The 25,932-nt window shown below is 38.3% G+C and overlaps 2 protein-coding genes across 2 annotated transcripts in view; one reads left to right on the top strand and one right to left on the bottom strand.

Moving 5' to 3' along the window:
- Nucleotides 1-24,931, bottom strand: part of LOC121442664 (synaptotagmin-like protein 5) — a 101,530-nt gene extending 76,599 nt beyond the window's left edge. Inside the window, 4 exon segments of the mRNA XM_041644268.1 lie at nt 951-1,066; nt 10,056-10,101; nt 10,104-10,264; nt 24,813-24,931. Of these exon segments, the coding sequence (XP_041500202.1) occupies nt 951-1,066; nt 10,056-10,101; nt 10,104-10,264; nt 24,813-24,931 (442 nt within the window).
- On the top strand, nt 10,587-11,756 carry LOC121442665 (ribonucleoside-diphosphate reductase subunit M2-like). Its single transcript, XM_041644269.1, has one exon. It carries the CDS (start codon nt 10,587-10,589, stop codon nt 11,754-11,756), a length of 1,170 nt encoding a protein of 389 aa, XP_041500203.1.
- Nucleotides 24,932-25,932: the final 1,001 nt, after the last annotated feature.

The following is a 25,932-nucleotide window of genomic DNA, read 5'->3' as shown; positions in this document are numbered from 1 at the left end:
AATGTAGTCCATACACTGAAAGGCACTGAGGTTTAGTGTACAAGGGGGCTGTAGCTGACTGGATAATTTTCATTCAACCTGGCTCTTATAACATCAGATGTGGTGTTATTCACATTTAGGAGACCTTCTTTGTGAATGCCACACCCCAAAGTGACACAGGAAAAAGTTGCAAGATTTCAAGATCAAAAGATACCCATTCCACCTCTATTATATAAACCATGCATGAGAAAATTGCACTCAAGAACACTTTATTCAATACTGAACCAGTTAGATTGTAGTTTAAGTCTCAACTTAAAGACTTGAGACTCTTGGGTTGTTCTTCATATTTGGGGCCAGTCTAACTAATTATTCACAAACTAAAACGTTCCTGCATACTTAAGCCTCCTAACCTATCATACTTGGTTCCTATCCAACAAATGCCATTGACTCAATCTAAGCATTATGACCACCAAAAATGCTCCTTGGCATTTCCCAGTGCTCCCACTTGTGAGAGTGGGACTTTAGGGTACAGTACCAGTGCTTGGTTAGGAACCAAGAATTAAATTTAAAAAATACTATTTAAAAGAAAATCTGAAATTAGATTTGGTGAAAAATCAAGAATTGCTTTAAAAATGGGAATAATTTATTTCACCTGTTTTAGGTTGCTTTCTTAAATGTTTAGTAAAACATCGTCAATGCATCTAGAGAAATAACTGGTTGTGATGAGGATAAATGGCTCCTTTGAAACTCTCAGCATGTCAGATATGTGGAAAATCAGTATGAAGTTTGCTTTTCTACTGACTTCATTTGGATGATTTTTAGATTTCAAGCTACCAAGTTGTGAAATGACCTATGGGATTGAGGGAAAAAATTCAACTGTGTTCACCTGCTACATTACCATAGGGAAGTTCCTTAACCCAAACAAATTTAACCCAAGCAAAGTCTTGGAGACAAATAATTGCATTAGTTACCTGGGCTTCTTCTTAAGATGGACTGTCGGACAACATCAGTGCCCAGAACATTGACTTGCTTGAAACGCTTTGCCTTTTCTTCATAAAACCATTCTCCACTTATAAACTTTAGCTGCCTGCTCGTGAAGAAAAAGGAAGGCACTAAAATTAAATTATTTAAATTATTTTCTCCTAAAGTTGTTTTTGGTCAATGTTTTATCACAGAAACAAAAAATGAAACTAGGACAGGTCCTATCCATCTTTTGAATTCTACCTATAAATGCTATGTGAAATCACCTCCTATCTTCCCTCTAGGAATGTCTGTGGTCTTCTTGTATGCCTTCACTCTTTCTATGACCTTTAGAGTTTTAGAATTTTTCTTATAATTTTAGTCATGCCTATTGTTCTATTAACTCTCTGAGACAATCTCTATGTAACTCTACTCCACCCCCATAGTACTATAATAATAGGAATTTTATAGACTGTCTCTCAAACCATAGTTTATTCTTTTTTATTATAAATGCTAACATACATTTGTTACACAGATGATGACATTTATTGTGGTATTTTTGTTGTTCAAAAATTGCACATAAACAGTACTGATCTATACGTCTTCGGGTTATAATTTTAACCTGAATAAGTGACCACTGCTCCATCATTTTAAGACTTAAACTTCTTTTCATATCTTCATCACAAACATCATTATCACCAGTGATATGAAGGCAGGAGTCTTGACTCTTTTGGTTATCATCTTTAGCGGTAACATTCAGCACTGTAGTTTATAAACATTTGTGAAATGAATCAAGATTCCTAGAACTCAACCTATAGCAGCTATGTGCTGTAAAGCTCAGTTTGAGGCTTACAATAAAGACATAAAACCATAGAAGTCATTAGGTAGTCTAAAATTGTTTCTAATTAAACAAGAAAAAATAGCATGAGCTCAGAATTGAAAATAGTCCTGTACTATTGGATAATTGATTTCTAGAGGATTATAGTAGAAAATGAGATTGGGAAGTAGGCCTGGGCTATGAAATACCCTTTGAATGCCATGCTAAGAAGCTAAAATTTCGTTTTGGAGGCAATAGGGAACTTATACTAAAGTTCATACTTGATTATATAATACTTGGAGAAATACATCGAGAAATGAGAGACTAGCAAAATTATTAGGAAATTTCTTTAGTTAACAAGACAAGAACTGACAAAATATAAATCAAGGTATCGTGAGAATAAATGTTGCAAGAATTGGTAAGTCTGCTTTGGTAACTGAAGAAAAGCAACTAATTTCCCAGATACACAAACCACACATAGATACTACTAACAAAGAGAATCACAGACCAATCTCGCTCATGAACACTAATGCAAAAATACTCAATAAAATATTGGCAAACCGAATACAAGAACACATCAGAAAAATCATCTACCACAGTCAAGTAAGCTTCATCCCAGAGATGCAGGGAATGGTACAACAAATGAAAATCTGTCAATGTAATCTACCATATAGACAAACAAATAACCAACATCAAACTAAATGGAGAGAAACTCAAAGCAATCCCACTAAAATCAGGAACAAGGCAAGGTCGTCCACTCTCTCCATATCTATTCAATATAGCACTTGAAGTTCTAGCTAGAGCAATAAGACAACAAAAGGAGATCAAGGGGATAAAATCAGAAAATAAGAAGTCAAACTCTCAATATTTGCAGACAATATGATGGTATACTTAAGTGACCCCAAAAATTCTACCAGGGGATGCCTACAACTCATAAACACCTTCATTAATGTAGCAGGATACAAGATTAACTAAAAAAAACTCAGTAGTCCTCTTTTATACAGATGATAAATGATCCAAGAAAGAAATCAGAGAAACATTACCCTTCATAATAGCCACAAATAATATAAAATATCTTGGGGTAATGCTAACCAAACAAATGAAAGACTTGTATGACAAGAACTTTAAAACATTGAAGAAAGAAATTCAAGAAGATACTAGAAAATAAAAAGATCTCCCAATTCTCAGGTAGGCAGAATTAACATAGTTAAAATGCTTCTGTAAAGCAAAGGACATGGTCAAAAAGACAAAATAGCTGCCTACAGAATGGGAAAAGATCTTCACCAACCCCATATCAGACAGAGGGCTGATCTCCAAAACATACAAAGAAACTTGACATCAAAAGAACAAATAATCCAATTAAAAAATGGAGTACATACCTAAACAGAGAACTCTCAAGAGAGGAATCTAAAATGGCTTAAAGACACCTAAGGAAATGTTTAACATCCTTAGCCATCGGAGAAATACAAATCTAAACAATTCTGAGATTTCCATCTTACCCCTGTCAGAATAGCCAAGATCAGAAACAATGATGACAACTTATGCTGGAGAGGATGTGGGGTAAAGGGAACACTCCCCCATTGCTGGTGGGAGTGCAAAATTGTATAGCTGCTTTGGAAATCAGTATGGCGATTTCTCAGAAAATTGGGAAACAATCTACCTCAAGATTCATCAATCCCACTGTTGGGTATACATCCAAAAGATGCTCAATCATACCACAAGGGACATATGCTCAACTATGTTTATAGCAGTGTTATTTGTTATAGCCAGAACCTGGAAACAGCCTAGATGCCTTATAACCAAAGAATGGATAAGGGGAATGTAGTACATTTACACATGAAGTACTGCTCAGTGTTAAAAAATAATAACATCTTGAAATTTGCAGACAAATAGATGTATCTAGAAAAAAATTATATTGAGTGAGGTAGCCCAGACCCAGAAAGACAAACATAATATGTATTCACTCATTAGTGGCTTTCAGAATAAAGCAAAGAAAACCCAGTCTACAATTCACAATCCCAGAGAACTTAGACAAAAAAGAGAACCCTATAAGAGATGTACATGGATCTATGTAGGAAAGTGAAAAGACAAGAGCTCCTGAGTGAACTGGGAGTGTGGAGGTCACGGAAGAGGGCAGAAGGGGAGAGTGAAGGAAAGGAGGGGAGTGGAGAAAAATGTAAAACTCAAATTAAAACAATAAAAAGAAAGCAACTGAGATCCAAATAGAGATTTCTAGCCCCAGAGCATGATATTAAGATTTAACAACAAATTTTACTTTAAAATCAGCAGTCAGATCCCAAATATAAAATTCATCCAGAAAAATATCAGTTTTGTTCCTTACGGTAGCTGAAAACCTGCTTCTTAGTATAAGAGACAACAGCAAGATAAGTTCAGCACAGTTCTACCACTTTCAAAAATGCCAACCTGTTAACCTCAGAGAGGGCATACAGTGAAATACGAGGCATACCACACACTCATTCCTGGTGGCTATATAACCCCTTGAAAAGCACAGATTTTTGCGTGGCTAATTCATAACTGTAACTATTACAAATTGCATCATATCTAAGGAACATATAATCTACCAAAAGAATGAATTTGAATAGATTATTCCTGGATATATCTCCAGAGATTTATAGGCTTATATATTATTACTTATTCTAGAAATACAGGTGTTTGCAGAATGTTAATTTCTAAAGATATTCTTTCAAGATTACTGTCAATCACAAACTCATATATGTACTGATGTAATCTGATTTTACTGCAAGAATTGAGCCATTAATCTAGTGACTTTAAAATACCAAGATTGTCTTAGGTCATTCATGTGAATCCAAAGTAATCACATGAGCTTGAAACCAAGGAAAATAACTGGAAGTCAAAAGAGACAGTGTAGAGTGGGAAGTCAAAGAGTGAAATGCGAACAAGAAGGGGGACATAGCTGAGTGCTTAAAAATTATCCAAGGGGGTATGCTAAAGTCTTGTCTCTTATGTGTGTATGTGCTTGTGTGTGAGGGGCTGCAGAGGATAGCACAGTGGCAGTTCCATGTGTGGCAATCTACATTCTAAAGGAAATAAATCTCCATATTATCTTTACCATACACCTACAGCTGCCAACAGATAACACAAATACTGTTTCTCCAGAAGTGTTAATCACTACCTCCTGTCATCTGTGTGAGAACAACAGTCATAACTATTTGTTCACCTTCCACATGAACTTGGATAATTTATCATTTTTAGAACTATGAAGTATCAGAGATAATGCCTTTGTTCCCATCACAGGTTCTGGAGGTAGACAGAAAGTTAATAGAAAAATAAGAAACTAATACTGAGTACCTATCATGTACCAAGTAATGTGCTAGGCACTTTATATGTAATATCTCCAATCTTCACTATGTGATATAAACTAGCAATGACAGATCTCACTTTTTAGACTAGAAAACTCACATGGGTTAAGCATTTTCCTCAAAGTTACAGAGGCATGATGGTAAATATAACATTCATACTCCAAGTTTCATACTCTTTCCATTGGGCAATATCATCAGAAGAGAATTCATGTTTGTCAGTTTCAAAAAGGCTTTGATGAGGGCCAAAGGTGTGTGGAAGCAAAAACCAATAGAAAGCAACGCTTAGCATTTCAAATGAATGTGTGCACACTTTCCCAAGTGTGCACACAAGGGGCCAAGTAGCAAGAATAAAGAAATGGTGAGAGGATAAAAAATAATCTTACAGTGGTACTCGCTGTAAGATTTCAACCCATCTACCATGCCACTGTAGTATTCAAACAATTCAAGGCTTGAAACAGACTCTGTTCCCTCTATGTTGAACTCTGAAGAATGGGTCTTGACTGAAATGACCACACATCATACTTACTATCTGTGAACACCAATTGCTAACTATCACAGAGTGTCAGCTTTTGGTTTTAGTAACATTAAACTACTGGGACTTATGTTTCCTTTACTTGTAAACTTACACAATGGGAAGAAGTTCTTTTCTCTTTGGATTCACAGTGCAAATAGGTAATTTTGTTTTAAAAATACATAGCAACCAGAGTATTTTGTTTGCTTATCTATCATTAACTACTGGAGACACCTGTTATAAGATATGCTTTGTAAGGTATTAGTTTCCATCTGTTAATCACAAAGAAGCTAGTTAAACTTATTATTTATAAATTTATTCACAACACAGAACATATTTATTGAATTCCTACTGTTGGGATTGAAATAACAAAGAAGAGAAACACAAACACTTTGTCCCTTTAGCAAGGGTGGTCAGTCTAGGTTCTTTTTTTCCAATCAGGAAAGAAATGCATGAGTATATGATAGTGAAACTGCTAACCACTTGAAGGCAAAGAAAACATCTTAAATATACTTAAGGGGCAACAAAATCAAAAATGGATTAACTACAAAAAGAGCAGCCTCCCTCTACCAATGCTTGCTATAATTTCAGTGCTTCAGAAAGAAAGCCCTGTCCAACGTAAATAACAATAAAGGTTGTTCTGCCAACTGATAAGAGAATGAGTCACTTTTTGACTCATCTCATCTCTTAGAAATTAGGGTGGGAATTTCAATTTCATGGTCTATTAAACATGGAGACATCCAGGTAGGGCTGTAATATTCTCTTATAACAAACAAAGGACATTCTTTGCCAATAAAATATTATTTGTGCTTCCTTATTGAAAACCACTCCATGAATAGCAAACAGGCTATTTCCAATACTGAAAGCTTTAGTCTCAGAGGGCACACAAACAAGTAGCTTAAATATTAGGAAAGTATTACTAATAAATTCTTCAGCTGGAGAAGTAAGCATGGATATTCATATATTAAATACTCATAAATTTCTGTTTATCACAGGAAAAATCTAACTATAGACAAATTGTTTCTGGAAAAGTATAAGAATCACACATTGAAAGCTATTTTCTCTTTAGAATGTCCAGAATGACAAAGACTTTTTTGAATAAGCACAAAAAACATAATAACTTTACTTTTTACATTAGACTACAAAGTTATTGAAGGCATTTGATGCTTCCCTATCCTTGTATCTTAGCCAACTTTATACCAATAGACTAACAACAAATGTATAGAAGGCATGCACAGATGTATGGATGAATACATCAATTAGACAAATAAATGGTTGTTTTGATTAAGTTAATGTTTCACCAAAAAAGAAGGCAATTGATTGATGAGTTTTATATTAATACTTCCTAAAAAAAAGCAGCTGGTTCAACATCTTAATATTTATGCTTGCATCTACTAACAACAACCTGTATTTTTCTATGACAAGTAGGTATTTACTTTGTTTAACAGGCAGATGTACTTGTCATGGCTCTTGTTTTTTCCCCTATCATCATGTTCCCAATAGAATAAAATTGTATTTGTTCTATTTTTCTTCCTTGTACTCCACAATGATGTGCTTTAAGTAGGAGACATTCATTCATCCATTTATCATTTCATTATTTTGCTTATCCATCCATCTACTCATTTAACAAATACACATGGAGTACCTGATTTAGGCATTCCTTTAGGTATGAGACCATCATACAGATTTTTTTTTAAATCTCTTGTCTCTATGGTTATTAAGTTTATATTATAGTAGAGGAAGAGAGATGAGGAAAACAATAAATGAGTGAAATATGTAGCACATGTGTTCTAAGTGGTAGGCCAGTTTCTATGACAATCTCCAAATTCAACTCAACATATTAAGAGTTAATTTCCTGTTAATACACCCTAAAGAGAATCTGACTCCTGCCTTTCAGAGGAAGATACAGTGAATTAGACCTTTATTTACCTCCCACATTATTTAGCAAATTACCTTACTGCTACAACATAAGGTCATGGGGTTGTGATTTAGTAATTAATAATTTACAGTAAAGTAAAAAATTGTCTTCTTATATTGAAGTCTGAGACTCCATGTAACAGTTTAAAGACTTCTGAGTCTTAGGCCTTAGGTCCTTTTGTCAGAACAAATGAGGGTCTGGGCTATATAAGAGAATGAACAGAAATAGGATAAATGGGGGAAGAATACATACTAAGAATCAACTCAGAAAATATTGGATAAGAACTGAAGAAATAGTTATTGAAAAAATTCTCATCAATCCTGGGAGATTTGTTTAAGCAATTCCACTAAAATCAGAAATGAGGCAAGGTTGTCCTCTCTCCCCATACCTATTCAATATAGCATTGAAGTCTTAGCTAGAGCAATAAGACAATTGAAGGAGATCAAGTGAATATAAATTGGAAAGAGAGAAGTCAAAATATTTATCTATGCAAATGATAAAATATTATACTGAAGTGACCCTAAAATTTCAATTGGGGATCTCCTACAGCTGATAAACACTCATCAAAGTAGCTGGATACCAAATTAACTAACACAAATCAGTAGCACTCCTTATATACAAATGACAAATGGACTGAGAAAGAAATCAGTGAAACAACACCTAGAACAATATTCTCAAAACTATAAAATATCTTGAGGTAACTCTAACCAAGCAAATAAAAGATTTGTATGATTAAAAACTTAAAGTCTTTGAAGAAAGATATCAAAGAAGATATTAGGAGATGGAAAGATCTTCCATGCCCATTAATTGGTAGATACAACATAGTAAATATGATCATTCTACTAAAATCAATCTACACATTTAATGTAATCCCCACCAAAATTCCAACTCAATTCTTTCCAGACCTCAACACAAGCTAAAGTTACCTGAGAGGAGGAAGCCTCAACTGAAAACTTGCCTCAATAAAGCCTAGCTGTAGGCAACCCTATAAAGCATTTTCATAATTAGTGATTGGTAGGGGAGGGCCCAGCCCTTTTTGGCTGGTGCCATTCCCGGGCTTGGTAGTCCCGTGTTCTATAAGTAAACAGGCTGAACAAGCCATGGGGAGCAAGCTAGTAAGCAGCACCCCACCATGGTTTCAGTATCAGCTTTTGCCTTCAGGGTTCTGCCCTATTTGAGTTCCTGTACTGGTTCCCTTCAGTGATGGACTGAAATGTGGAAATTTAAGTACTATAAACCCTTTCCTTCCCAGCTTGCTCTTATCATGGTGTTTCATTGCAGCAATAGAAACTAAGATGGAGATAGAGTCTCAACTGGCCATTTCCTGTCACCAAATGAAGCTTCCAGTACTAATACTGGGTTACACCCAACCAAATTGTTGGCAAAAGGCAGTGCTTTGTTCTCAACCTTCCCGATGTTGTGACAATTTAAAACAGTTCCTTATGTTGTGTTAACCCCAACCATAAAATTATTTTGTTACTGTTATGAATCATAATATAAATATCTGATATGCAGGATATCTGATATGTGACCTCCAAAAGGGTTGTGACCCACTCAGAGGTTGAGACTCACTGGCCAAAGGGGTCCCATGGAAATTCTCAAACAATCCAGGCTATTGCCAAGGTGGTAAATTGTTCTCCAAAAACTAACAGCAAGGCCCCACAACTCACTGCACATGAAGATCTCAAGGTGATACCTACATAGAGCTTTCATATCTAGATCCTAGGGCAGTGGTACTCGATATGTGGGTCACAACCCCTTTGCAGTCAAGTGACCCTTTCACAGGGGTCACCTAAGACCATCAGAAAACACAAGTACTTACATTATGATTCATACCAGTAGTAAAATTACAGTTATGAAGTAGTAATGAAAATAATTTTATGGTTGGGGATCACCACAACATGAGGAACTGTATTTAAGCGTTGCAGTATTAAGAAGGTTGAGAACCACTGAGCTAGACAGAAGCTAAACAGAAGCATAATGGGAAAGTTGCCCGCTTTTGTCCTTTTTGGTGAACAACTAAGCCTGGAGAACATTAAGGAACTGCTCCACCTCAGCTGATACACGCAGCACACAGAACATTTGGCACTCATCTTGCCAAGTTTCTCAAATGTTGACGAATGTCAAAAGAATTCTGTCTCTGCCTCTTGTAGAAACCACGTGGAGTCTTGAAGGGCTTAGAAAAAAGAAAATATCTTGCTGGTTTTTAAATACAAACATTTTTAGACATTGATTTTAAAATACTGTTCTTTACTTTTATAGCTGCCTTTACCTGTTTCTCTCCCACTGAACACTCCTTTATCTCTGTCTTTATGCCTGTCTCTATATTCCTCTCTGTGTCTGTCTCTCTATCTCTGTCTCTGTCTCTCTCTCTCTCACACACACACACATATACCTATCAAGCCTGTGACTAGATTGTGCTTTTAAATCTACACTAATTTAAAATCCTTTTTTCTCATTTCTTACTACTCCATTCTAATCCTGTCAATTATCAAATATGGATTTTGCACAGAAAGGCAGGAAACTCACGCGACTTTGGCACAGACAGTGCACTTCCAGTTGCCATCGGGCCCATGACTCGACATTCACTGCACACCTTGAGGAAGCAGACTTGGCATGGATATCCCCGGTCAAAGATGAAGCCAAGGCTTTTCTGACAGTGAACACAGACTCTACTGCTCTCTTGTTGAGTCTTCCCACTTCTACATTTTGCCTCTAAAAGTTCATTTTTCAGCTTCCTGGTAAGAGAAAAGGCGCATTAAAAATGCTTGTTTTGTGAGATAATAAAGGTGAAGTTCCTAGCATGATTCTTGCCACATATGTATTAAGTACATGCCTCTTTCATATTACCTTTTAAAAACTATTTGACAAAAATATATTTATCTGCCTTTTGGAAACTTGAAATTACAAGCATAGTCCTTTTTCCAGAAGCAGCACTTAGGAAATTCTTGGGAATGCTAAATATCAGGATCTGGTTTACATAAAAAAGCATTTTAGGTGCTCCGGGTTCTAGCCACTCCGCCACCCTCTCCGTTGCCTCGGCAGCTGCCCTCGCTCGCCATGCTCTCCGTCTGCATCCCACTCGCCACCATCACCGACCAGCAGCAGCTGAGGATGTCGCCGCTGAAGCGACTCAACCTGTCCCAGAAGGAGAACACGCCCCCAAGTCTCAGCGGGACCCGCATCCTGGCGAGCAAGGCTTCGAGGAGAATCTTCCTGGACCCAGCCGAACCAGAAAGTAAAGAATCTACTAAGCCCAGCCTTGAGGATGAGCCCTTACTGAGAGAAAATCCCCGCCAGTTCGTGGTTTTTCCCATCGAATACCATGATATCTGGCAGATGTACAAGAAAACCAAGGCCTCCTTCTGGACGGCTGAGGAGGTGGACCTCTCCAAGGATATTCAACACTGGGAAGCCCTGAAACCCGACAAGAGACATTTTATATCTTATGTCCTGGCTTTCTTTGCAGCGAGTGATGGCATAGTTAATGAAAACCTGGTGGAGCGCTTTAGCCAAGAAGTTCAGGTTACAGAGGCCCGCTGTTTCTATAGCTTCCAAATTGCCATGGAAAACATACATTCTGAAATGTACAGTCTCCTCATCGGCACTTACATTAAAGATTCCAAAGAGAGGGAATATCTCTTCAATGCTATTGAGACAATGCCTTGTGTGAAAAAGAAGGCCGACTGGGCCCTGCGTTGGATTGGGGACAAAGAAGCTACCTATGGAGAAAGAGTTGTGGCCTTTGCTGCTGTGGAAGGGATCTTCTTCTCTGGCTCTTTTGCGTCAATATTCTGGCTCAAGAAACAGGGACTGATGCCTGGCCTTACGTTTTCCAATGAGCTTATTAGCAGAGATGAGGGTTTACACTGTGACTTTGCCTGCCTGATGTTCAGGCACCTGGTACACAAGCCGTCGGAGCAAAGAGTACAAGAAATTATCAACGCCGTGAGGATAGAGCAGGAGTTTCTCACGGAGGCCCTGCCTGTGAAGCTCATCGGGATGAGCTGCACCCTGATGAAGCACTACATCGAATTCGTGACGGACAGGCTTATGCTGGAGCTAGGGTTCAGCAAGATTTCCAAAGTAGAAAATCCATTTGACTTCATGGAAAATATTTCACTAGAAGGGAAGACAAACTTCTTTGAGAAGCCAGTGGGCAAGTATCAGAGGATGGGGGTGATGTCAAATTCAGCAGAGAATTCTTTCACCTTGGATGCTGACTTCTGAGTAAACTGCCTGCTCTTTGCTGATTATTGTTCTCCCCTTGTCATAAAAAAATCAGCAAAAGCAATCAATTGGCTACACCATGAATTTGTTAACCGGTATCTAAGAACTGGGTAGCTACCTCAGTTGGTCCCTTTTTGCTAGTTGTGTCACTAGAGGAAGGATGTTAAAGGTACTCAGATTCTTAGGGGAGATTCTGCCCTTGGCTTCTGGGAGTAGTGTGTGATAGCCTTTGGCCCCAAGCACCAACAGACCCAGGCTCTATGAGAGGCGACCCTCCAGCAAACAGGATTCATTCAGCATTTGTTGCCACAAGACTGTTTAAAAGGATGTGAGCCTCATTCACTGCTTCCCGCGGACTCTAGCGTTTACTTAAGTTTGTAAATAAAACTAGAACTTTGCACACAAACATAGTACTGTCAAGGGGGAAAGCCTGCTTTATTTGGTTTCTACATCAAGCACTAAGTAGTGTTTTGTAAGAAGAGCGTTGCCAAGCTTAATTCTTCAGTGAATTAATTGAGATGCTCCATCAGCATCGAAGTCAGTCCTGTGCAATCTAGGCATTAGCCTGCTGGTGCTATTCATGTACAGGGTATGTGTGAGACCCCATACATCAGAGCATCTCTGCTTCACACAACCTCCAACTTTGAGTCACGAGAGACTTCGGCATGATTTGGTACAGTTGCTGGCTGGCCCAGGCCCAGTCTTCATTTTGTGAAAAGCAATATTTTTTTTCAAGTTATTCTTTGCCCCATTTCTAGTTAGTGCACAGTCTTGAAAAGGCTTTGTAGATAGGATTTCCAGTGGTAGCCCATGCACCAGTCTTGGTTTTTGTCAGTGGTAAAGCCAGGGCTGAAGTCAGCTTTCCTAAAAGATGCAGATTTTTGAGTGTGTGAACAAGTACTGTTGAAATTTGATCCATTTATTAACCCTGTCTAGGCCTAGAACTTGCTGTGCAGACTAGGTCAGCCTTTTAAACTTACTTGTCTCCCAAACACTGGGATTAGGGTTTGTGCCACAGTGCCCGGCTTTACCTGGTGAATTCCTACTAAACACCTGAAACCGTACTGTGTGGGCTGTTAATGTGTGTTCAGTTCAGATTGCAGGCTGAAATGTGGACAGTAGATGCACCTAACAGCCAGTGTGAATTAGTCTGTTCTATGTATTGATCTGTTTTCGTGTTTAGGGAACAAAATCCAGAATTCACCCAGTGAGTTTGAGGCTAGTTAGGGGTACATACGTGAAGCTGTCTTAAAACCCAAAACAATGAAAGCAAGTGTATTGGTTGCCTGGAGTAATTCACATTGGTCTCTGGCCTCCTTGCTAGCTGATGCTGTTGTGTTTTAGCAGTTTGACCCCCGATTTTTCTTTATTGTATATTTCCCATATTTCTGTAATATGAGACACTTTGTACCTTTTAAATTATTGTTACTGAAAATTAATAAACTGAAGTCTTGCACGGCAAAAAAAAAAGCATTTTATCAATTGATGGTAATATGGGAAGTACAGCTTCGGAACATGTGTTCTTAAAATTGTCTAGACACTGGAATAGCTTGGAAATACTGGTGGCCAAGTCTCATCTCCACAAATTTGAAAGCTTTTGGCTTGAGATGTGGCCTGGAAAACATTATATCTAAAGTGTCTTTATTTGTTATGGAATACTGCCAGATTTCCCAAACACTGCTATAGAAGATTGGCCCATTCCCATTTTAATATTTTTTAGATCTGCCATTCCTTTAGGTTACTGATCTCTTTATCTTGTCTTCAGTGCCAAGAGAGAAAACCCAGAAACATTCCACACCCTTTATACCATTTTCATTTCACAGTTACGACATTAAGTCTTGAGCATAGATTCAGAGTCTAAGTCCAGGCTAGTTTATAAAGCAGTTAAATACTTAAATGTAATAATTATTTCTTTTGTGAAGTCTTATAAATCTGCACTGGTTTAAGTGATGTGTGTATGTACTGAAACCACAGTGAATGCTATTAACTGTTAATTTATGTCAAAAATATTTTGAAGACAATAGATGGGATAGATACAACTGGAATCTAGAACTTTTCATTCTTAGCCCAATTAGAGAGTCATAAGACAAGAATTTTAAACTCGGGAACAAGTTCTCCAAAACGATTGACATTTTTTTTCATATATTAATTCAGCATGTATTAGGTAGGTTGTCAGATATAAGCAAGTTTGAAGGTCACTGAGGATGAATGCTTCCATCATAGTTAACTTTGAACCCTACCTCCTGTTTCCCTGGTAACATTAGAAAGAGAAGCACCACAATTTTTGTATCTTTATGATTTAAAACACTGCATGAACAGGACTTTGTTTATTGGTCCATTAAAAGAAAACTGATTTTTCTTGGCCAAAAGATCAAAATTTGAGTTCTACTTTTGACCTTGGGTGGAAACATGACCTTCTGACATGACTGAAATATACAATATCATCACCTCCCTTCAGAGTTAATCCAACCGGACCCATCAGTCACCTTGTCAGGAGACCACCCCTCAGGAAATATAACTGAAATGAAAACATGCTAAAGAGAGGAGAATCTCATTGATTTCCAATTGAATCCCAATATCCCATTGCTGAGACAATGTACTTGTACACATCAGGACCTCTCTGGCTCCCAGATCTGCTGCTTATAAATCTTAACTGCTGAATCTACCCACTTTTCTGAGTTCTAGCCCCCAAAGAATGATCTTTCCTCATTCCTTATTTCTTCTGGAGTACCAGTCAAAGTCCTAAAAATGTTTTTCCTGACATTCTGGGCATGCTTACTATTTTCACGAAAAACTCCATCTCTATTTCTTTAGCTCTTTTTAGCCTACCATTGCTGACTCTATCTCAAAGGTAGATCTTTCTCTCTCTCCTCCATTTCCCCTTACTGCTGTTTCCCTCTCATTCTAATAAAATGAACCTCAAGCCTTCTTCTAATCTGTTTTAAACTTCTTTTCTCAGGGGCTGGAGAAAGAGTTGAGCAGTAAGTACAAGTACAGCTTTTGTAGAGGACCTGAGTGCAGTTCTCCAGACCCACATTGGGAAGTTCACAACTTCTTAGAACTCCAGTGTGAAGTCCATCTGACACCCTCATCTGTTCTATGTAAGCACCTGCAATCCCACATGCATGTATCTATGCACACAAACATAATTAAAAATAAAATATTTTAAAAGCACAATCTCTTGTCAATGACATGAAAACCCACCAAAGAGGACTGTAGGCTGGCAATACTTGCATTTATCGAGTATCTGTTCTGTGCTAGTTCTTATGGTATACAGCTATCATAATGAGTTAATATAGGACACCTAATAAGGAGTTCCATTGTGTTTCGTTTTACTCCAGTGGCAAAGATGGAAGGGCATGAGATTTCAAGAGAATACGAGTGCCTGTAAATTGCTGTGATAACAAACCCACTGTTAGAACAATGATGAAGACAGTTCCATTAATGAGGAGGGCAGAGTGAGTCCTGATGATCTAAGCATCTCCCTTCTGCTTCTAGATATGATATACTGGGCATTAAGTTTCCAACACATCAGTATTTGTATTCTTATTTTGTGCATGAATGTTTTGCCTGTGTGTATTTATGAGTACCATATGTGTGCCTGGTGCCTGAAGAGGTCAGAAGAGGATGTCAGATCTTCTAGGACTAGAGTTATGGATGTTTGTGGGTACTTCAAATTAAAGCCAGGTACACTACAGGAGCAACAAGTGCTCTAAATCTCTAAGTCACCTCCCCAGTGTTCCCATCACAAGAGTTTTTAAGGATATAATCAAATAATAGCAGATAGTAATTAGAATAAATGAAGAAAATGTCTGATTGGGAAAATGGTACTAAGTGGAAAGAGAGTACCAGAAGATATGAGAAAGGGATAAACTGAAACAGAATTTTTCTCTGTCCCAGCAGCCAGCTCTTAGAAATCAAAGTGGAGTTCATTTATATGTGTATGGCTATAGTAGCCGCAGGAAGGCACTTGAAGAAAATGAGCTTCTGGCTGGTATCTTAGTACCTCCTCTCTCACAAACAGAAAAGCCACCCTCAGAAGCCATGAATGCTTCCAGATCAAAGAACCAGGCTTTACAACTGGGGTTATTTTATGTTCTTTCAGATAACAAGAAACCCTGAGTTAGGCAGTTACTTCAATTAGTTTAGGTGCAAAATAGCATCATTACAGATCCAGTATCCTTTCATCTTGTTGCTTCTCTATGTACAAAATATGGTTTATTCATTTGCAAAATGACTAGGCAGTTCCAACATTGTAGCCTTGTTTACGGCAAAACAAGAGAGTACATGATTATGTGCTTATGCACATTGGTCTTCACAAACAAAGCAAAATCTACTTCAGAAATTCTCCCAAAGGACTTCTTGGACTCGACTAGACGGGGTCACATCATTGCCAACTAGTTGCAACAGCGGCTAAGGAATTGACACTTCACTCTGCTTGTGGAAGTGGGTAAAGAATATTGGGTGAAGAAAAATATATATATAGATCCTCCTGGAAATTGAAAGCAGACAAGATCGCCAGGCAAAAGTTGGGAGCGTGGGGGTGGGGAGAAGGAGAGAGTGGGAGAGAGAAGGGAGAAGGGAAGGATTGGGGAGAGCTTGGAGGAGTAGGAGGGTTGAGATGGAGGAAGGGCAGATATAGGAGCAGGGGAGAAGATATCTTAATTAAGGGAGCCATTTTAGGGTTGATAAGAGACTTGGTTCTAGAGGGGATCCCAGGTGTCCACGGGGATGTCCCCAGCTAGGTCCTTGGGCAGCAGAGGAGAGGGTGCCTGAACTGGCCTTGCCCCACTATCACACTGATGATTATCTCGAATATCACCATAGAGTCTTCGTCCGGTGATGGTTGGAGATAGAGACAGAGACACTCATCAGAGCAACGGACTGAGCTCCCAAGGTCCAGTTGAAGAGCAGAAGGAGGGAGAACATGAGCAAGGAAGTCGGGACCGCGAGGGGCTAGTCCACTCACTGAGACAGTGTGCCTGATCTAATGGGAGTTCACCAAATCCAACTGGACCAGGTCTGAATGAGCATGTGATCAAACTGGACTCTATGAATGTGGCTGGCAATGGGGGCTGATTGAGAAGCCATTGATAAAGGCACTGGGACTTGTTTCTACTGCATGTACTGGCTTTTTGGGATCTTAGTCTGTTTGGATGCACACCTTCCTAGGCCTGGATGGAGGAGGGGAGGGCCTTGGACTTCCCACAGGGCAGGGTACCCTGCCCTCTCTAAGACTGGAGGGCAAGGGAGGAGGGTGTTGTGGGAATGGGAGGGAAATGGGAGGAGGGGAGGAAGTGGAAATCTTGAATGAAAAAATAAAATTAAAAACAAAACAAAACAAAAGAATATTGGGTGAAGAAGAACTCCCCTTTCCTGATGGATCACGTGCTGTGTTGTACTGTGAATTCTCTACAAGGCAGCAATCCCTCTTTTCTGGAGACAGCAGTGAACTTCGCCACATTTTATGTCTCACTTTACAATATTCCTATGTTTACAGGACAGAAAATGACAAGAATCTGACTCTGGGTAACACAAACACTCAGACCTAGGTGTTCTGCTTCACTACATGAATCATTAACTTACTTTCTTTCTAAATTGCAGTATTAGTTAAAGGAGGGGTTCTAGGTGGATTTGGGGCCACTCATTTAATTGCTACAGCATCCCTCTGAGATACAAATTGTCCAGCAATGTCACCTGCCCACTCTATCTCAGTGCTCATTAGTGTTTGTCAACATGACACAAAACAGGATTATCTGGGAAGAGGAAGCCTCAATTGAGAAACTGCTTCTATCAAATTGGCCTGTAGGGGTATTTATGTGATTAATGATTGATATGGAAAAACCCAGCCAACTGTGAGCAATGAACATCCCTGGGCATCCCAAGAAAGCAGGCTGAACAAGACAAGGGGATCAAGCTAGTAAGCAGTACTTTCCCATGGCTGCTGCATCAGCTCCTGTCTCAAGATTTCGGCCTTAAGTTCCTACCATGATGTCCCTGGATGAGAGACTACAAGATGTAAAGTGACATAGCTCTTTCCTCCCCAACTTGCTTTTGGTCATGGTGTTTATCACAGCAATAGAAAGCAAATGAGGCTGTCTCCTTAATTTTCACCACATATTACCTTCTTACTCACCTGTCTCATCCTGTACTCTGGATATAAAAATGTTAGCTTTTATACCCATGATATCTTACTAACATGGTTGTCTAAACATGAGCTGAACAAGGACAACACCAATAGACAAGATGGGAAAACGTAAGAGGCCCCAACCTTGCACAAAGAACTACATGCAGCTAGGCTATGCTGAAAGAAGTATTTTCCATTGGGTGGTGGTGGCGCACGCCTTTGATCCCAGCACTCGGGAGGCAGAGGCAGGCGGATCTCTGTGAGTTCGAGGCTAGCCTGGTCTACAAGAGCTAGTTCCAGGACAGGAACCAAAGCTACAGAGAAACCCTGTCTCGAAAAACTAAAAAAAAAAAAAAAGAAAGAAAGAAAGAAAGAAAGGAAGGAAGGAAGGAAGAAAGAAAGATAACTAGTTTTCCTCAGGGAAGGACATACCAATTAGTTATTCGGTGCAGAGTGGTCAGCTCTAAGAACATATATACAAGTAGCATATTAACAAAGCAGACTATATTTAGGAATTCATTTTTATATTCATGTACATATATGCATAGAACAAAACTGAATGAGAAAAGGCATAAATTTGAAATAGGGCAAGTTTGTGTACATGGAGCATGTACGTCCCTTCTCAGGTCTTCAGTGAGGTTGAAGATTTGATAGTCATAGTTACTTTCCTCTTATGAATTAGCTAAACCATTTCTAATAGAAGACATAGACTCCTTAGGATAGAATGATTATTGAAACATTTAGCATATGTTCCTTGCTTAATAAAGCTTATTGTGGTTGTAAAATTCTAATTCTTATACTTGATATCTGTTCTTATTTTATATAGTTTTGGAACTCTCTTATTTAGACAAAAGGAAGATGTGATGGTGAACCTCCTTCAGTCAATGGCCTTTGGGAGACTCGACCAGGTTGGGCGTGGCTTTGGGTACCAAAGGCTATGGTCCCTCCTGCTTGCCCTTCTTCTTCCTGTGCACCACACCTGGATATGGCACCCCATTTTTATTTCCTCGTTGTGATCCTTGAGTTTCCCTTTTAATAAAGAAAAACCTTAGTATACCCTATTGGGAGCTAGTGTGGGATTTCTTTATTTGCATTCCCCCATCTGACACATTCTGTTTTATGCATATATATATATATATATATATATATATATATATAACTGGTTTAAAAACATAAGTCATTTGCACACAAATCCTAACTCAAGGTCTCCTTTTGATAAACACAACTTAAGATAATGGTTTCAGAGATTGCATGGCAAAGATAACTCATCACATTTCTAAAGAAGTGAGAAATGAATCAGTACTCTGTGACATTTTCTATTTATTAATTCTTTTTACATATTTATTATATATTATGTATATAATATTCTGTCTCTGTGTATGCCTGCAGGCCAGAAGAGGGCACCTGACCCCATTACAGATGGTTGTGAGCCACTATGTGGTTGCTGGGAATTGAACTCAGGACCTTTGGAAGAGCAGGCAATGCTCTTAACCTCTGAGCCATCTCTCCAGCCCCTCTATTTATTAATTCTTGTCTGATACCATACAGTGGATTAATTTTATATATAATTAGCAAACTGGGACTTCTGAAAACAACTATTGTTGTTTATCCTGACCCACAGATGAATAAAGATGCATTTTTCAAATAGTATCTTTCCTGAGCATCCAAACAACAAAACATCTTATTACTAATATGATCACTTAGATTAATAATTACTTAGAAAACACAGACACAGAGATGGAACCAATACAGAGACAGGTAGGAAAGTGGCATTTCTTTAAGAAACAACAAAGGACAAAATATTGTGCTTTAAAAGACCGTTGCTATGTCAAATGAAAGAATAGAACTGACTTAATAGAAAGAAATTGGGCATTTATGCAAAAATCAATATGCTTTAAAGAGAACACATTGCCCTTGAAAATAATTTTAAAAGCACTTCTGCCACTGGGTACAGGTAGTTTTTGCAGATATATAACACAGGTACATTTCTGAAATATTTCTAAATTGAATTTGTACAGTATCAGTTATTTTAGCTGTGTCAAGGAAGGAGAAATTGAACAGCAAAGTGTTCAGTACTTAATTTCCACATTTAATTTTTAAGAAGATAATTATGTAGATTCATATTTTCAAGATGATACAGTACAAAAAACACATTCATGAGTTTTTTTCTGGTTGTTGTATAAGTTAAGCTACCATTTAATCAAAACTCCCTAAAGATTAATAGGTGACTTAAATGTGCTTTTTGAAAAAAAATCTTATATGCTTCTGGAAAACTACAACTGATCATTTTAGATTCTATAACAGAAATATGAGATGTTCATCTTTAAACAATAAACAAAACCAATCCATGAGATTCTTGATCCTATTTATATCAAAAAGATTGTTGACTTGAAGTTTAAAATCTGAAATCTGATATTTAATAATAAAATTTTACTTATTACTTATTAGAAATAAAATGCTTTTGGGCAGTGGTGGCGCACGCCTTTAATCCCAGCACTCGGGAGGCAGAGGCAGGTGGATCTCTGTGAGTTTGAGGCCAGCCTGGTCTACTGAGTGAGTTCCAGGACAGGCTCCAAAGCTACAGAGAAACCCTGTCTCAAAAAGAAAGAAAGAAAAGAAAGAAAGAAAGAAAGAAAGAAAGAAAGAAAGAAAGAAAATGCCTACCAAATCAAGAATACACATGACATTATATAATTTTTTTATGAACTGACCACCACTGGAGGTGGTGCCAACATTCAGTCATATTCTAGCTTACATGGACTTCGTCGTACTCTCTGTACCATTTACAGTAAAAGGAGAACCGTAGTCTCCTGGCAATCAGTGCAGATTACCTTCTGCTACCTAGAGGTTTGTCCTCAACATCCATTCTTCCTAAAGACAAGACATTAAAACAGAGAGCACTAAAATGAGCATACATGGGAGAGACAAGGATACTAAAATGGGCGTGCATGGGAGACACAAGGATGAAGACAGACTTGGATACACACATTTATTTGGAAGACAGTTGATTTTCCTATCTATTTCTATATCTAGTATATAACTTTAAAATAATAATATAAATTGTAAATAAAATAGTATACTATATAGCTCCACAGAGAGATAAACACAAGAATATACACATCCAGATGAAAAACATAAAAAGCAGCAAACTTATTATGACTACAGTGACATTATTTCAAACAAAGAATAGTTCATCATGTATAAAAGCATTTAGCAGTCCAATGTTTGACAAGTCTCCAAATATCAAGTGTTTGTATGTCTGTACCTAGAATATACCTTGACAGTAAAATAGTAAAAATCACTTGAAGGAAAACTGTGTAAAATCAAATTTCAGTTGGACTCCATGTATCTATTCACTAAAACTTTTTTCTGAAATACATAAAAGCATTGATATTTTCTATAAAACTCTAGTGAGAACATCAGTTTGCTCCACGCATATAAAACCAGCAAGTCTTTCTCCACGTTCCCGTGTTCTTCACAGAGTCACTTGCTCACAGTTCTCTCCAATACTCAGCATGGACTGCTTTTTCCTCAAGAGGTTTACTTTCCAGGAACAGTATAAGCTCAAGAAAACAGACTCAACAATTATGCAATAGAATTATGTCATAACAATCTAATTGCACATTATGCTTTGAAAGTAGGTTTGGATGAAGTTCTCAAACACTTTGGTATATGTTCCTCAGGGACTTCTACTACAAGTAACAGAAAAATCTAAGTTCCTTCAATCCCCATTTTGCATTAAAATGGACAAGTCTTTGGTTAAAGGTCCACATTTTGGGCATTTATCATCAATTAAAATGGTCCCCAAACTGCTAAATGGTGCTGTGTCCCGGTTCACAGACCTCATGGAACCTGTTTCTGATGCAGCTGGATGCACTAATGTTCCTCTGCTAACGCTACCGCCAGCTCCAGTCTTTGACTAACAACAGAGAAATCACCAGGGTTTCACTTCTGAGTTTTCTGTCGTAAACTGTACACCAATTTGCAGTTAACTACAGACACTTCCACAGAATGGATTAAGGTTAGAGTGCTAGAGAGCATTCACTTTAGAGTTAGCTTATTCTGACAGGTCAATATTAGGTTGTAGATGAGTCTGCGTTAACTACAGGAAGTTGCCATGTAATGCTTATTGTAAAACCCCAAACCATTCCACGTACAAGAGAAACTGTGGCAAATGTATAAAGCAGCAGATATACAAGGCGAACACCAAATATACTATACTAGCACAAGAAAGCAGCCAGAACAAGGCACCACAAGCAGAGACAGATGCTAGCAGTCAAAGGGTCAGTGCTGCATACAAACATAGCATTTCTTGTCAGTAGCCCAGGCAATAGCCAGAGGGATATAAAATAGCCTTTGCAGCAGCTGGCGTGGACCCCAGGAGTGCTCACCAGCGGGCACAGAGCAGTCACAGACAACAAGAATGGACTTGGTTACTGTAGTGCAAATGTCTAGGACAGAGCCTAGAACTCAGCCCAACACTGAGAAGCAACACTAGAATCTGACAATACTTCCCAAAGCGCTCACTCAATTTGTGCTACATACTATTCTAAGTGACAAAAGGTGCCAAATATTAAGTTCTTGGTAGAACTTCTTCATTTTTCTGTGGGACTCATAAACAGTTTGAGTTCCATTTTAGGAACTAGTATTTTCACATTGTGATCTCTTATCTTTAATTATGCCTATGTATGTATCTATGTGTGGATATATGCATGTGAGTGTTTGTGCCCAAAGAGGCAGGTAGGAGTGAAACTAGAGTCACTGGCAGTTGAGAACCAGTCAGCGTGGGTGCAGGGACTGGAACTCAGGTCCTCTGCACAAGCAGTACACACTCAACTCTTGAGCCGTCTCTCCAGATTCCCTCATGCTGTGATTTATGCTAATGCGTTAAGAATCTTACTGAAAAATTCTCCTAAGATTAAAATAAAATGTTTACCAGGCTAGAAGTTCAGTCCCACATTTCTCTGAGATTTCTATGGAGGCAGTAAGTCTTCAGGCTTTTGGAAAGGTCAAACTAATTTCATTCTTAGTGGTAGAGTAATAAGATTTGATTAAAAAAACATACTTGCAGATTAAATATTTATAGAGTATTAAAAGAATATTATTCTTTGCACTTATTGGCCTCCTTGACTTCCAGGTTAAAAGAATTATTCCTGAAAATAAATTAAATTCACTTGAACCAAATGTTTACCTTATTTGTTTTTCTCTAATCTTTCTCCTTCCTTCTCTTCCCCCAGGACTAAAATGAAAGAATGACCCTTCAGATAAAGGAAAAAGGCAGTTTCTCAGTTGTGGTGGTGTAGGGTGACTGATGGTACAGAGTTTAGACTTGCTTAGTGGCCCATTTCAGCAGAACTAGGCATGCAGAGCAAAACAATGAACTTGCACTTCAGTTTTTCAGTCACCACATTAAGATCAACTTAAAGAACTTTTTGTCAGTTTTTAGTGTTTGATAAAAGTCAAAGTAACTTTGGATAATGGCATACAGCTTATGGGTCAGAACTATCAGTAAATGCCAGGCTGAAGTAATATTTTCCGTTCTGTTCCTTTTACTGATGGGAGTGGTAATGTCATGAGTGTGTTTTCAACAGGATCCTCAAAATGGCTATAATTACCACCAAAATCTCTGTTGTGGAATGTTTGCAGGCATGGCCACTGCTGCACTCGCAAACTTCAGACAGCTTTGGTTATCAACAGGAAATCTACACTAGATTGGAACCATTCATTTTCTGTTGTGGAGGTGGGAGTGGGTTCACAAAACCCTCCGTACCCCCGAGAATTTATAAACAGCTTGCAATTGCTAAAGGAGAGAACTCATGAGGTTACCCATTCTCCAGAATATACGGTCAGTTGAAGGTTGCTGGGGAGGAGGGAAATTCACAAGCATATGTAACAGCTTCCTTCATCTTTACAGCAGGTGCTATGAGGAATAATAATATTGTTACTGTTTTGTTGATGAAGAATCTAAATCAGAGAAATCGGGGGTAGTAGTAGCCAGTTCTTCTATTAGTGGAACAAAATTACCTGAGATGAAAAAATGAAAAAGAAGGGGATTTCTTTCAATGGCTGCTTGACTCTGTTTTTTAGAGATTGTAAAAACACATGATAACAAGATCATGTAGGAAGGGATGCGTATACACTTTCTGGTGGTCAGAAAGCAAGAAACCAGGGTCATGCTTTCAGTGACTTAAAATTTCTAACTAGATCCTACCTCTTAAAGATTTCACCCCTTCCCATTGAGACATTGTCTTCAACATATGAACCTTTGGGGAGCACACTAGATCTATCAGGTTTGAATTATGATGTCAATCTATGGATTTATATGTTTGAAAACTTGGTTCCCAGATGGTGGCATTGCTTTGACGGTTTATATAGGCTTCCTAGGTTTAAGGCTTAACTGCTGAATGTAGATTTGCACAGGTGGAAGTTGAGAGCTCTAAGGGCCAGCTCTGCTTTAAGTCTGTGTTTCTGCTTCCTGGATTGCTAGGACATGATATCATCGTCATCATCATCATCATCGTCATCATCATCATCGTCATCATCATCATCGTCATCATCATCCTTTCCTTAGCCTGATGAATGGCATTCTCTGAACTGTAAGCCCAGGTAAATTCTCCCCCCTCACTTGCTTGTACAGTTACAGCAATGTAAAAGTAACACTGTAGCAAGTTGCTCAATGAGACAATCGGACATTCCAGAGTTGGGGAGTCTTTCTTCTTTGCTACTAGGTTGGCTCATTAACATTCTATTATTTGCTCATTTTCATCCTCTTCTCTGGCTAAATGGTATAGTGCTGAAGCCATTTTCAAATATTTGGGCTCCTTCTGGAAAGTCATAAAAATCCCTGGTCAGTAACTGTCTAGTGTTACTGTCACATCACCAATCAAAATTATTGCAGTCAAAAGGGCAAAACAAAAAACATGCATTACCTTATTCTCTTTTCTTCCACTTTTTTCAAATATTCATCTCTCTTTAGGACTCCCAGGATCATTTCCTTCTCATGGTCTAATAAAAATGACAGATTGATGAACTCTGAGTTCTTAGACATGGTATTTCCGCAGCAGTTCAGTGTGGCAGTGCTTGAATCTTCCAGAAGGCAAATGGATATTTACTATTGTTAAGGTTCTCCCTGGCCAACCCAGAGTCGCAGTGGTTCAGTTAAGAGGGTTTCTATAAGGTCTCCACAGATTTGCTGACAAGTACTGGGTATTCTTTCAGGTTACAGAGAAAGCATGTTATACTGAGATTACAGGCCATGAAAGTCATTGTTTGCACTGAAAAACTAATTTTCTAAAGGCTTTGCTGTGGTACCCAGTCAGCAGCTAAGACTCACTAATGATGCTGAACTTTGATCTCTCAAAAGCTTCAGAACAGGATTCAATTCCTCTGGGCCAAGAATGTAGAAAACACTAAAAAGTTGGAAAAAATAAAGATGAGAAAAGTTAATTAGGCCATATCACACATAGCACCCACTCAGCTATTCAATTTTTGAAATATTGGTGTACCTAGCTTGAGCACAACATTCAAATTAATAAAAATACATAGACCTTGTGTATGTGTGAGAGAGAGAATATGTGTGTTGTGTGTGTGCGTGTGCGTGTGCATGTGTGTGTGCATGTATTTAGTACTACTCACAGTTCTAGGTAGTCACTGGATATGTTGGAACACACTGCCTCCAGGTAGAAGAAACAACCATGCTGAGGAGGAGATGCACTTAAACTACTTGTCTTGACAACATAAGAAGGTCACCAGGCTCTAGATCATGTCCTTAACTTAGTTTTGTACCTGGATTCTCTTTTTATAACCCCCTAAAATTATAATTATTACAGTGTCTGCCAGATTTGGGGATTGCTACCATCCTAAAATACTGTACCTCAGGGTTCCCTCACACCTATGAACTATGAGCTACATAGTTTCCTTGGTTCTTGCCAGGCTTCTAGAAATAACTATATACCTATTCAAAGGCAAGGCTGCTATGGGACAGCCAACTAACCATGGTGTCAAACTGACCTAAAATATACTAGTTGATTCAAGAGAAAAGGATCTTTT

The sequence above is a fragment of the Microtus oregoni genome, unplaced genomic scaffold (assembly GCF_018167655.1).
Source record: "Microtus oregoni isolate MIOR12 unplaced genomic scaffold, Mior012 000092F_ref0000046, whole genome shotgun sequence".
NCBI lineage: Eukaryota > Metazoa > Chordata > Mammalia > Rodentia > Cricetidae > Microtus > Microtus oregoni.
Note: the sequence above shows the minus strand (reverse complement) of the source record. Positions and strands in the feature narration are given on the sequence as shown.